General features: G+C 42.8%; 1 protein-coding gene across 1 annotated transcript; it reads left to right on the forward strand.

Annotated features, from left to right (window-relative positions):
- Positions 1-4929: 4929 nt before the first annotated feature.
- On the forward strand, positions 4930-10143 carry LOC146550573 (uncharacterized). The gene is made up of 5 exons (XM_085259931.1): positions 4930-4965; positions 6531-6624; positions 8220-8471; positions 9035-9124; positions 9884-10143. The coding sequence occupies exons 1-5, from the start codon at positions 4930-4932 to the stop codon at positions 10141-10143; spliced, it is 732 nt and encodes a 243-aa protein (XP_085116057.1).
- Positions 10144-14929: the final 4786 nt, after the last annotated feature.

Raw genomic sequence — 14929 nt, forward strand, 5'->3', positions numbered from 1 at the left:
TTTATGGAGGTAGCGGGATTTAATCGCGGTGTGGCCACTTTTAGTATGGAGGATGATCGGTGCCGCCATTAAAAATAAAATAAAATAAATTAATTAATAAATGAACAAATACACACATATGAGCAAAAATAGAGTATATTACGATTACGCATGCATGTTTATTCATTTCTTGTCTTCTTCCGTTTAGTATTAAATTGTGTAAAATATCACTGTAAGATATGTATGTAAAAATTACAGTAAATAACTGTAAAATGGCAACGGTAAATTAACATTAAATCAAAAAGAGTAAATGATTGTAATATGTATATTACATTTCTGTAAATTGAGAAACAGTGATTTGCAGTTATTTTTACACTGCTAATTAGTTGAAAATATATTAATTTACAGTAATATGGCACATTGTCTTTGAAAACAACAGGAAAAATCTGTAACATTATCTACAATTTATGGTGGCCCCTAGAGACAAAGCACGTACAAACTCCAAAATAATTGCAAACTCCAAAACACTTGCAAACTCCAAAACACATGCAAACCCCAAACCACATGCAAATTCCAACGCACAACGGAAGTGCTCCAGGAACGCTAGGGGCAGTGTTGAGCTTTTGTTACCTAGTAACTACACAAGCCAGGAAGTGCCAATGACCGGATTTGGGCTGTATCCCAATTCAGGGTCTGCAGCCTTAAAGACCGCATTTTAAGGCCGATTACGTCACAGCGACACGACGAAGGCTGTCCCAATTCAAAGGCTGCTCGAAATGCGGCCCTCAAATGCGTCCTTAATTTCCCTGAATTTTAAGGATGGGCCCAACATATCCCAGATTTCATAGCGCGGCGGTGGTGTGGATAATTTAGCCGAAAAAAACGGTGGAAGAGGAGCCACCGAAGAGCAAACTTTCAGAAGTAAGTACTGAATATTATGCCACTTATTTATGCGCAAATGTTTTTATAATGAAGAACATTAAAACATTACTGTTGGCCACATGTCGGGAAAGTTATGTGGCATTAGCGATGTTTGTACTAACTTGGTTTTAAAGCCTTTACTTTATACACCGTTCAATAGTTGACTTTAATCTTACAGAGAATGTGATGATTTTATGGATAATTAAAGTCAGTCATATATCCACAAACACAACAGGCTGAAAGTCAGTGATGCTGCTCGGTTTGCAGTCCTGAATATCACGGCACAAGCAGGATCCACTGCACTGTTAATGTTAGCTATGTTATATTGCTGCCTCTGTTCGGTTAAAACGGACTTTAACGTGTGTTTGAACGAGCTGATGGTTCACTCGTTAAGCTGAAAGAAAGATGCTTTAATCACAGGAGTCACACATGTGTCCACTGTACCATCTGGGAACTCTTCTTGTTTCGTAATAACACAAACACTAAATCCTCCTTCTCTTGTGCTGTTTTGTAGCAGTGTATACACCTGAGACTCCTGACTCACCTGTCTATCTGTCCTGCACTCTCTCTCTTTTTCTTTCTCTCGAATTGTGTAATAAAAGTATGAACATGTATTTATAAGTTACACTTGTGTTTGAGTCTTGCAGCTTATCACACATTTGATTTCCATGTGTGACAACTGCAAGTGTCCAGAGTGAGGACAGACTGAGGGACCCACTGCTGCACATCATCTGTGAGGCTTTCCACCCCTGATGATCCACCAGGACAAACTCAACAGTGTGTGAGGAAGAGGAGGAGGAAGAGCCAGCAGCAGCTGACAGATGGAGAGAATAGACAGACTGTTCCCTGTTTGTGAAGGACTGCTAGAAAAGTTTAGAATCACTAATTGTCTGTCCTGAATCAGTCTTATTAGGTAATGTTCAAATAATTTTATCCTCCCAGTGTTTTCAGTGTGGGAGAAAGTACTCAGGGCCTTCAAGTTACACACTATGAAAGGCAGCAACAAGTTTAATATTCAGAAACCTAAAGTATGTATCAGCAGCAGAATGGACCTAAAAATAAATATTTGTTCCAGTTCTATGAAGCTTTGAGTATTTTGGATTAGTAGCACTGCTGTGTTTGTTGCATCATATTGCTGTAATTGTTTATATGCTTTATATATTCTGAGGTAAGTTGATCTATAGTGTTACATCATATTCTATAAGGATGTTATGTGTTTGTAGACTTTCTGCCCAGTTTGACCCATTTAGCAGAAGTCAGCCTGTTTAAGGCTCTGATATCTATTCTGTATGACTTAAAGCAGTTATGACATATGACAATAAAGGACTATTCAATATATCAATCTACTCTTCATTTTATCAGAAACAGTTATCACAGCTTGTACATTTTCTTTTTATAAATATATGTAAGCCAACATACTGAAGGAACAACATTTGTCTCTTATATATGATACACCTATATATACACTGTGAAAGATACTTGTCTTTGAGTGAAGATTTAAGGTGATAAGACATATAAATAACTGCAACTTGAATCTGTACTGAGGCTCAGTATTTGACACAGAGTTCATGTTCACTGCTGTAATAGCTAATAATGAATAATATAATAACTATAATATTGGCCATATTATATTCACATTACCAAAGGGATATGACTTTAGTCTCATGAACAACATTAGCTAATTGTTATTTACTAACTAATCTTGAAATAACTGTTCAGTACAGAAATAAAGCCCAAAAATCATGTTTTACTGTCCTGTGGTCTCAGCCTCAGATACTTATCAAATCACACAAAGCTCTTGTAGAAACAAACAAACAAATGAACAAAATATGTTCTCCTTCATTTCTGTCAAACAAAGTTGTATGACACATTTCGAGTGGTTAGTATCATGGTTGCTAGGCAACCTGGGAAGCGCAACGGAGACTAGACCGTCCCATACAGACAAACTTGCCGTTTATTTTGCAAATCGAGCTCAACACTGCCCCTAGCGTCCTGGAGCACTTCCGTTGTGTTTTGGAGTTTGCAAGTGTTTTGGAGTTTGCAAGTGTTTTGGATTTTGCAAGTGTTTTGGAGTTTGCATGTGTTTTGGAGTTTGCAAGTGTTTTGGAGTTTGCAAGTGTTTTGGAGTTTGCAAGTGTTTTGGATTTTCCAAGTGCTTTGGAGTTTGCATGTGTTTTGGAGTTTGCAAGTGTTTTGGAGTTTCCAAGTGCTTTGTCTCTAGGGGCCACCGTAACAATTAATCACCCTACAATTTACATAATAATTCTGTATGAATGACAATCTTCTTAACAATTTACAACTGTATATTAATTACTCAAAACGTACCGTACTTTTAATTTTAACAAAATGTCAAAACATTGTTAGAATTATTGTAAAAATTCCGATGATTTTTCTTAACATTGACAAGCTCAGACTTTTTGATAAAATAGTATGTATGTATATGTATGTATATTTCTTTAAGTTCTACAGCCTTACCAAGTATACCACAGCTATTTACAATGAAAAAAAAAAGTGGCATAATTAATAGCAAAAAAACATTTTAGTAAGTAAGCAAGTAAGTAAAATTTATTTACATTTTCACAGATAAAAATCACAAAGTGCTTCACAATAAGATCAGACATACAAGTTAAAATTAATTAAAAGCCAGTTTGTATAAAAATGTCTTCAGCTGCTTTTTAAAGGAGTCAGTAGAGTCTAGACAGTGTAAAGACAACAGCAGAGAGTTCCACAGCCTAGGTGCCAGTGCCTGAAAAGCCCGATCCCTACGTGTTTTAAACCTAGTACTTGGGACCACCAGTAGCCTCTGACCTGAAGACCTAAGTGCTCAGGATGAAGCATGAGGTTTCAACAGGTCAGAGATATACTAGGGAGCTTCACTGTGCAGAGTTCTAAAAGTTACAACTATAATTTTAAAATGAACCCTAAAATTTACTAGCAACTAATGAAAAGAGAAGCCAAAACTGGAATAATGTGTGACCTCTTGTTTGTACTAGTTAAAAGTCTTGCCGCTGCATTCTGTACAGACTGAAGGCGATCCAGAGCTGACTTGTTGAGACACGTAAAAAGACCGTTACAATAATCCAAACGAGAAGAGATAAAAGCATGAATAATCATCTCAATCAACACCCAAGTTTCTGAGACTGAAATGAAGGGTCTAAAAAACTGATATGCTGCCTAATTTCTGAGAGCATGTGATCAGGTGCAATAATCAAAGTTTCTGTTTTATCTGCATTTAACTGAAGGAAATTGTCATTTAACCATTGTTTGATTTCTGACACACAATTATTTAAACAAAACAATTTATAAAACTCAGAAGCTTTGAAAGAACAGTATAACTGAATGTCATCAGCATAGAGATGATATGAAATATTATTGTAACGTCTGATAATTTGGCCTAGAGGGAGTATATACAGCAAAAAGAGAATAGGACCTAAAACAGATCCTTGAGGTACCCCAGAAGGCAGAACTGATGTTTCCGACAACACATGATTCATACAGACAGTAAAGGATCTCTCAGATCGATACGACATAAACCATTTTAAAACAACACCAGTAATCCCAAACAAGTCCTTCAGCCTATTTATCATGATGCTGTGATCAACAGTATCAAAAGCAGAGCTGAGATCCAACATAACCAGAATGGTGTACTCTCCAGTGTCTGCTGCCATCAGAATGTCACTAGACACTTTAAGCAAAGCAGTTTCAGTAGAGTGCAATTTGCGGAAACCACACAGGAAAATGTCCAGAAAATTGTTCTTCTCCAAAAAGTTGTTAAGTTGTTCTGCAACTGTTTTTTCCAAGATCTTTGACACCAATGGCAATTTTGATATTGACCTGTAACTGATTGGAAGAGATGGGTCCAAATTTGGTTTCTTTAACCAATAGCTTGTTTAAAATAGCTGGGAAAGAGAAGTATTAATTATTTCCAGAATACAGGGGCCAATAGAGTCAAACACACTAATGAAAAATGATGGAGGAAGTACATCAAGGTGGCTTGAAGTCAGTTTCATTCGACCAAGCAGAGCACTGATGTCCCGTAAGGTAACAGGAGTAAAAGAGGACCAGGTATGAAAGGTAAGCAACTTGTCAGTGTGATACTGAAAGGACGATGGAGAAATATTATAACCAACTACCCTGAAAATAACACCGTCTGTGTGCTTTTACAGTGTTTTTTAACCCTTTAATGCACATCATGAGTCACAAGTGATTATGTTTTAATCTTCCTTATCATTGCAAAGAGGACCCGGAGGACCCAGCCAGCACATCCTCGTGTCTGCTGACGGCTCTGGGGAGCCTGTTCAGCCACCACCTGCATCACCCCCTGCAACCTCCATGCTGTTGTCTGCTTCCGCAGCTGCCACGCTGTCGTCTGGTTCCACAGCTGCCACGCTGTCACGCTGTCATCTGGTTCCGCAGCTGCCTCGCCTGGTCCTGCCTCGCCTGGTCCTGCCTCGTCTGGTCCTGCCTCGTCTGGTCCTGCGGTTGCTACACTGCTGTCAGATCCAGCATGGTCTGTTCCATCTTGCCTTTGCCGGCCGCCTTCCAGGCCTCTAATGGGACATCATGGCCGTCGTGGCCGGCCTCCTGATTTTTTTTGCCTGCATCGCCGCTGCTGTCCGCACGGCCGGTCCCCGGAACTTTTTTGGCTCATGTGCTTTCAAGCTCCGGGTCAACCCCCTGAACTTTTCATGGACTCATGTCAAGATCTAGTTTGGTTTTGTTTTGATCTGTTTTCCTGTGTTCCTGGATTTTTGCTCCTTGTCTTTTGGTTGTTTCTGTTCCTCTTTCCTGGACGCCCTCCGCCCGCCCTGGTGCTCTGTTTTGTTGTACTGTTTTCTGTTTAGGGCTGTTGGGAGCCAGCAGCATGGGGGGGGGGGGGGGGGGGGGGGGGTATTGTCACGGTTCTGGGTCAGTGGTTCATGTGTGATGTCAGCGTGTTCTGTTTTAATTCTCCCCTTGTCTCGTTCGCCCTTATTACTTCCAGCTGTGTTCCCCACCTGTGTGTAATCTCCCTGTGTTCTTCTGTGTGTATTTAAGTCGTGTCTTCTGTTGATGTAGTTGCTGGTCTGTCTGTGAATTTACCGTACTTCATTCCATGTGTTCTCCCTGCTATCTACCTCCATATGCCTCTGCTGACTCTCCTTCATGTTTGCTGTTTTGTAGTTTAGCTTTGTTCCCAGTACAGTTTAGCTTTAGCCACACAGCTCATCCCACTCACCCTGACATTACAGTCCTGATCAAAAGTTTAAGACCATTTGAAAAATGCCATTTTTCAAATGGCAAAAAATCATATTTTGTATGGTTGGATCTTAAAAAGGTTCCAAGTAGAGCTTCAACATGCAACAAGAAGAAATAGGAGTAACGGTGTGTTCACACCGAATGCGATAGAGGCAGGCAGAGCGTCAGGCTTACATGTAAAGTCAATGGAAAGGCGCGCTGACCCGCGATTGCGGCTCCCGCGAAAATTCGGAAGCAGATTTGCGTCGCGAAAACGCCAAAACGCGCGTGAGTGTAGCACGTTTCAGGCGTTTGACTCGCGAAAAAAACCACGCGCGTGAGTTTATGTGTTGCATTTTGTGCATACACGCGTTTCGCGTCCCCCGCTCGAGTTGGAAAAATCTGAACTCCAGCGTCAAATCGCGCCGCGACAACCAATCAGGAGCCTGGTGACGTGGCTGTTACCTAGTTCAAAGGGGCAGATCAGTGAGGAGATCGGGCAACCTGGTAAGTTCATTCCTTCTTTTTAATTTTCAGACTGACCCGATGAAGCGGCGCAAAAGCTAGCAAGCCCGCCTACTCTCCCGCGATTTTCCCACTGTTGTACAAATAAATGGTAAATGGCCTGTATTTACACTCAACAAAAATATAAACGCAACACTTTTGTTTTTGCTCCCATTCCCCATGGGATGGACGTAGAGACCTAAAATTCATTCCAGATACACAATATAACCATTCCTCCCAAACAGTGGTCACAAATCAGTCCAAATGTGTGGTAGTGGGCACATCTGCTATATTGAGATAATCCATCCCACCTCACAGGTGTGCCACATCAGGTTGCTGATCTGACATCATGAGTAGTGCACAGGTGTACCTCAGACTGCCCACAACAAAAGGCCACCCTGGAATTTGCAGTTTTTTACGCTATTGGGGGTCTGGGGACCCAGAACCGGTCAGTATCTGGTGTGACCACCATTTGCCTCATGCAGTGCAACACATCGTCGCATGGAGTCTATCAGATTGTCAATTGTGGCCTGTGGAATGTTGGTCCACTCCACTTCAATGGCTGTGCGAGGTTGTTGGATATTCGTGGGAACTGGTACACGCTGTCGTATACGCCGGTCAAGCACATCCCGAACATGCTCAATGGGTGACATGTCCGGTGAGTATGCTGGCCATGCAAGAACTGGGACATTCTCAGCTGCCATCTGCCCTGAACAATGTGAACCATGATTCATCCGTGAAGCGCACACCTCTCCAACGTGCCAGACGCCATCGAATGTGAGCATTTGCCCACACAAGTCTGTTACGGCGACGAGCTGGAGTCAGGTCAAGACCCCGATGAGGACGACGGGCATGCAGTTGAGCGTCCCTGAGATGGTTTCTGGCAGTTTGTGCAGAAATTGTTTGGTTGTGCAAACCAATTGTTCCAGCAGCTGTCTGGGTGGCTGGTCTCAGACGATCTTGGAGGTGAACCTGCTGGATGTGGAGGTCCTGGGCTGGTGTGGTTACACAAGGTCTGCGGTTGTGAGGCCGGTTGGATGTGCTGCCATATTCTCTGAAACGCCTGTGGAGACGGCTTATGGTTGAGAAATGAACATTCAATGCACGGGCGACAGATCTGGTTGACATTCCTGCTGTCAGCATGCCAATTGCACGCTCCCTCATTGCTTGTGGCATCTGTGGCATTTTGCTGTGAGACAAAACTGCACATTCCAGGGTGGCCTTTTGTTGTCTGAGGTACACCTGTGCACTACTCATGATGTCAGATCAGCATCCTGATGTGGCACACCTGTGAGGTGGGATGGATTATCTCAATATAGCAGATGTGCCCACTACCACACATTTGGACTGATTTGTGACCACTGTTTGGGAGGGATGGTTATATTGTGTATCTGGAATGAATATTAGGTCTCTACGTCCATCCCATGGGGAATGGGAGCAAAAACAAAAGTGTTGCGTTTATATTTTTGTTCAGTGTATATAGCGCTTTACTAGTCCCTAAGGACCCCAAAGCACTTTACATATCCAGTCATCCACCCATTCACACACACATTCACACACCAATACCTTTCCGCTAACCAGATAATGCGTTTATTCAGAGGACATCTGCAGGAGAAAGTGGAAGAGCCTCAGGGACACCTATAATAAGGAGAAGAGGGCAGAGAAGGAGAAGAGGAGTGGGTCGGCAGCAGGATCGGGGAGGAGATGGAAGTTCTTCGCGGTCATGGGGTTTCTGGACCCCTTCCTCACCCCGCGGGAGACTAGCGGAAATATGGTGCGGACCGTGGAGAACTTCTCCCCCGAGGACCAGGGACAGCCCGAAGAGGCAGCAGGGGAGTGTCAGTCAGAAGGTATGTTTACAATGAATTAATGTAGGCAGTTAATTAATGCGTGTTGTCATACAGGAATATATTTTGTTTATTAATAAACAGTATACAGTAGTCCCACTGTTCATCCGTCACTGCCTCGCCTTTTCGCTGATTTTTTTTTTATTGCACCGTACAGCTTTCAACAATGCGCATTGTATTCTGCAGCCGAAATGACAAATCTCCTCCATGTCATGTCTCCTGCGCTTGCCAAACTTATGTTTGGTTTTGATAACCATCACTTCAAATAGAAAAAAACAGCACAAAAACACTCATAACTATGACCCTCATTCGGAAATAGGCACCTGCACCGGGAGCGAAAAAGGCGCACAAAAGTGGCGCCGCAGACGGAGAAAAAGCGCGGCATACTTTTACGTTTTAAAATTGACTTGGTTTGCACTTTGAGAATCAACTTGTGAGAACTGTGACTACTGTTCATGTGCTGCAATAAACGAGAGACCACTGTATATAATAATAAGTATATAATAATATAATATTCTCTATGACTATTGTCTTCGACCTGTTAACATTTAATATTGTCTTGATAGAGTCAAGTAATCATGCAGCAGAGTCCTCCCCTGTTGCTTCTCCTGACTCCCCAGTCCCTGGTCCCTCCACTCCTGCTGCTGCACCCACAGGTATGAACATCAAGCACTGATAGCTTTTTACTTGCTTGAATCCCCTTGTGATCACCTTTACTAAATATCTACAACCAATCTGTTCATATCCTGGTTTTCAAATTCAAAATTCAAATTCAAATTCAAATTTTATTTGTCACGTACACAGTCATACACAGTTCGATATGTAGTGAAATGCTTGGACAACTGCTCGTGACCTAAAGAAAACAAAAAAGGAAAAGGCTATGAATAAGATAGGAAATAAATATGAAAAATTAAAAAGGGTAAATTTAACTAGGAAGGAATAAAATATAAATTAAGGTTAAAAATGAAATAACTGTACAACACAAATTAGAATGAAGGGTAAATTTAACTGGGAAGAATAAGATAAAGATAAATATATAAATTAAAGTTGAAAATAAAATAACTGTACAACAAAATACACAATACACAATATAGAACTATATAAGAATGTATGAAGAAATCTAAATATAAATAAATATATACACAGTAACAGCAGCTGTACAAGTATTAACCAGAAATGAAGAATATAGTGACCAGTGTTGTGCAAAACCAAAGTCCAGAAAGTCCAGTGTGTGTGTAAGAACCATATGTGTGGGTCAGTACTGTGTGGTGGTGTGATTGAGAGACCGTATCGCCTGCGGGAAGAAGCTCCTCCTCAGTCTCTCTGTGTTGGTCTGTGTTTTCTTCAATTTTGAAAATGAAAATCTAGTAGCAGCCTTCTCATTTCTTTGTGGTGTTTTGTGCTGTGTTTTACAGGCCCACAGAGGAGGACAGCTCGAAGGCGGGCGAGGGAAGGGTCCCAGGACGGTCCATCGGCGGTGGAGCTGGCTATCCTGGAGTGCCTAAAGAGGCCACGCCCGTCTGCAACAGAATATTTTCTCCTCAGCCTTGTTCCTGCTCTGGAGAGCATGCCGCCTCAGACACGAGAATTCGTGAAATTCCAAATTTCTAAATCAGTTTTTGAAAATAGCACAGCTGTGCTAAATTTGGAAACATTGGACCCTAATGATCAGTAGTTTTCTGATGAGGCAGCAGGTCTCCAGGGCAGAAACAATGTTCTTATGTTTCTCCTCCTTCTCCCTGAGGCTCTTCCACTCCAAGCTGGGTCCTTTTTATTCCTGTCTGTCTGTAAATAGTTAGATTTCATATATTTATGTTATGTCCTTTTGTTACTGAATTTATATATTTTATCAAATAAACATTTATAATGACAAATGTCTTTGTTCTACTACACAGCAAATATTGGCACCCGACTTGACAAAAGTAGAATTTATTTCATATTACACTAATAACAAAACATAATACAGTGGGATGCATAAGTTTGTGCAACATTGTGAAAAGTAATTATTTTCCTGTACAAATTGTTGGTTGTCTCAATAAAAATTGTCAGTTAAATACATCATATAGGAGACACATAGTGATATTTGAGAAGTGAAATGCAGTTCACTGGATTTACAGAAAGTGTGCAATAACTGTTTAAACTAAAGCAAGCAGGTGCATAAATTGGCAACACAAAAAAAGAGAAATAACATAAATATGTAGTGTATATCAATGTGTGTGTCTCCTATATGATATATGTAAGTGACATTTTTTACTGTAACAGCGATTCATACAGGAAAATAATGACTATTAATAAGGTTGCCCAAACTTTTGCACCACACTGTATATAGGAACATAGTGAAGACAAGTTGCAGAGTAAAAAGAGGTTAGTTTATTTTGGAGTAGAGCTCCATTTATTAAGAAAATGTTAAAAACACAGGAACACTCTTTAGAGGTTTGTGGGTGGCTCTTAAAAGAGCCGTTGTGGGGAAGTTGTTCAGACTTCAAACAGGCTACTCCTTTGGTTGCCAAGACACGGCTCCCTCTGCCGAGAAGTGAGCCATGAACTTCTCCCTCACCAGGACAGCCTCTCTGGAGGAGTTGTTTGCTGCCATACGACCCAGGTCTTGCAACGGCTCCACCACAGCAGGCGCCACACCTCTCACAGCAGGTGCCCCTCTCTCGTCCACACAGCGCAGAAAGTTGTGGAGAACACACGTTGCCTTCACACACTTCTCCGCAATTTCAGGACGGAGTTCTATGGCGCGCCGATACAACCTCCACTGTGAGGAGAGGATACCGAAGGCACCCTCCACTATCATCCGGGCCCTGGAAAGGCGATAGTTAAAGACACTCTTCTCTAAAGGGAGGAGGCGTCCAGGGAAAGGTCTCATGAGCTCACGCCGCAGCGGGAACGCTTCATCAGCCACAAAGACATGGGGCTGGGCTCCACGGTGTTCTCCAACAGGTAGAGGCTGGTCAGGAGGCAGATGGAGAGTCCCAGCCCGAAGAGCCTGACCAAAGGTGGAGTTGGCCAGAATACCACCGTCGCTGGTCCTCCCGTACCCCCCAACATCAATGACGCGGAAGCGATGCTCTGCATCCACAACCGCAAGGAGAACAATGGAAAAAGTTCCCTTGTAGTTGTGGAACATGGATCCTGAGTTGGGGGGTGCCTTCGTCTGGACGTGCTTCCCATCCAGAGCTCCACAGCAGAGAGGAAAGTTCCAGCGCTCCTGGAATCCCTCTGCGATGGACCGCCAGTCTTCAGTTGAAGGCACAGCCATGAAATCGTCCACTAGACAGTCCCAGATGGCCGTCGCTACCTGGGGGATGATCTGGCTCACCGTGGACACACCGACTCGAAAACTGAACGCGATGGTCCTGAAGGAGTCCCCGGTGGCAAGGAACCTGGACAACAGTGTTTAAAATGAGTATCTTTCTCCTCCCCTTTTGTGAGTGTGGACGCTTCATCTCTTTGCTCTTTAATGCTTTGCTTCTTTTATTGATTTTATTGATTTTTATGCTGATTTTTTCCCTTTTTTCCTTATGAGCTTACCTGCGATAGCTTCTGGACACTCATAGATCATTAGGACTAAAGTGTTCTTAACAGAAACAGCAACATTTTTATAGTTACCTTATCCTCAGCGCTCCGTGTGTCTGTGGCCTAGACACAGCTGAAGCCTGATTACAGCGTCTGGGCACCGAGCAGCCTCAATAGCCTGGAAAGGGGCTAACCGCTAGGCTAACTAGCAACAAGATGCCTTCCCTCTCCACAGATGACTACCACAGCCTCCTGCAGAAGATTGCAGTACTGGAGACAAAAATTCATCGCTTAGAAGTAAACGTGGAGGTAAATGGACTGTGTGGTAATGAAACAACCTTGCCTTTGATTCAAAACAATGGCGATGAGCAAGCTAGTACACAGCTAAGGAGCACAGATAACATGACCAAGAAAGTAGACTCTGTGCATTATTATAAATCCTCAAGTGATAATCCCCCCTTGGACTGTCTTGGTGCAAAACCAAGACATAAATCATGTCTCCTGGAAGGGGGAGGACGTACCACAGGCAGGGCACAGCGAGCTGAAATCTCTGAAACCGACTGGCTTTCACTTCCTATGAGACAGAGAAGCTCTTCTACCCCTGTATACGGGAGGAAACAGGACTGGACAACCGTGAATAGGAAGAATAACAACAAACCTCCAAAACAACTGAATGTGAAACTGCAGAACAGATTTGCTCCACTATCAAAGGACCCTGGATCTATATCGGACAACCATCCATCTAAAAGCAGCGAAGTAAGGTCTGAAAATCTGTTGAATAGCAAAAGACCACAGGGAAAGCTAAAGGCTAGGCCTGAAACTCTGATTGTGGGTGACTCTGCCGTAAAGGATGTACAAAGGATGTGCGGTAAGAACACTAAAGTCCTCTGCTTTCCTAAGGATATGGTCAACAACCTGAAGGAGAGAATTCTTCAAATTGATGATGAATATCCAACTGTGACAAACATTGTTCTGCATACAGGGTCAAACGATGTGTCCAAACAACAGTCGGAGGTTCTGAAACGGGACTTTACTGGATTATTAAATACTGTAAACTCTCTGAATGCAGCTGTATTCATCAGTGGACCTGTACCGCCGGTCAGAGGAGGAGACGAGAGATTCAGCAGGTTGTTTACACTGAATAAATGGCTTATATCAGCATGTGCTGACCACTCAGTGCATTTTATCGACAACTTTAATATTTTTTGGGAACGCAGGCATCTGTTCAAAGCAAATGGATTTAATTTTAACAAGTCAGGGGTGAAACTGTTCACCTCAAACTTGTTTTATTCCATACGTCATCCATCTGTGCTTGGTGCCAAGGCTGAGATAAACGAGGAGTTATCTCATAAAGAGGCACAAACAGTACTCCAAGAACAGACAAAGCCCAGCAGAAACCTTGAGGAGGAGCTCCATTTGCCCCCACCCGGGAAGAGCCTCAGAAAAGAGAGACATCTAAGGCATCTGAGGAAGAGCCTCAGAAAGGAGAGACATCTAAGGCAAGAAGAGGGGTCCCTATTTGCCTCCAACTCTCTCAACAACACCAACGACCAGGACAAGGGACCACGACCTTCCCCAGTCCCCCAAACCCCTGACAGGCCATCACCCTCCTCCCCCTCCCTTTCTCCCTCCTCCCCACACCTGAAATTCACTGAGGAGATGATGGAGCGGGTCAATGCTGGGCTCAGATCTACCCCCCGTCCCAATCCCTTTTTGTCCCCCATAAACCCCCCACCAGAGCGGCCAAAGGTTCGCCATCGAGCCCCACCCTCAACAGAGCAATCGAAGTCACATTGCCCAGCCTCGCCCCCCTTAGTTCCTCTTCATGCCCTGTCTCCGCAGTCTGATGTGTGATGTGTGAAGGGTCCGGGCTGTGAGGATTATGGCAGTGGTGACTTTTCCCAGGAGAAGCTGGGACCCTGTTTACTAGAAGGTTTTAAAATTTCTGTACTTTTAGGTGACAGGAGACATGTGGCCTGGTCAAAACACAGAGAGCTGCACTCTAAAAGATCTTTAAACATAGTAAACATACCTTGTGTGCCACAGACTGCTCCCAAACACGAGGGGACAAGTAATACCTCTAAAACACTTAAGTTGGCTTTATTAAACTTTAGACCTTTAGCTGGGAAAACATTTTTAATTAATGATTTAATCACTGAGCACAGCCTTGATTTTATGTTTTTAACTGAAACTTGGTTGGACCAAAGTAACAGTGGAGCTGTTCTCATCGAGACGACCCCTCCTAACTACAGTTTTATCAGTGAGGCCAGGGTGAGCAGGAGAGGAGGGGGGGTTGCTGTCTTATTTAATGAATCATTTCAATGTAAGCAGCTATCTCCTGGAAGTTTTCAGTCTTTTGAATATGTGGCTTTACAGCTGAAGGCCCCATCCAAAGTTGTGTTTCTTAATGTTTACAGGCCTCCCAAATACTGCACAGACTTTTTTAATGACCTCAGTGAACTGCTGTCTGTGATCTGTGTTGATTTTGACTGTGTAATTATTGTTGGGGATTTTAACATTCATGTGGACAACCCTCAGGACAAAGGGACTAAAGACCTGAGTAACACTCTGGGCAACTTTGGGCTGACTCAGCATGTAACAGAGGCCACACATAATAGAGGACACACTCTTGACCTACTGATCTCCAAAGGCCTGAGCATTTCAACGGTTACTGTGTCTGATGTGGGCCTGTCTGATCATTACTGTGTTTTCTTTGAAAGTAAAATCTCAGCCCACACAAATATATCAACAACAGTGATCACAAAACGGTGTATAACTGAACACAGTAGTGCAATTTTTAACCAGGTCTTCCCATTAACACCTGACCTGTCCAGAGGGTCAGTCAATGAGCTCGTCAATAGCTTCAATGCTAACATGTTAAATGTAATGGACACTATTGCTCCCATTAAGGTGAAGGTTATCTCTGGAAGGAAAAAGTC

This window comes from Mchenga conophoros, linkage group LG20 (genome assembly GCF_057382185.1).
Source record: "Mchenga conophoros isolate Kocher_MC1m ecotype Shallow Benthic linkage group LG20, M_conophoros_male_GT1.1, whole genome shotgun sequence".
NCBI classification, from domain to species: domain Eukaryota; kingdom Metazoa; phylum Chordata; class Actinopteri; order Cichliformes; family Cichlidae; genus Mchenga; species Mchenga conophoros.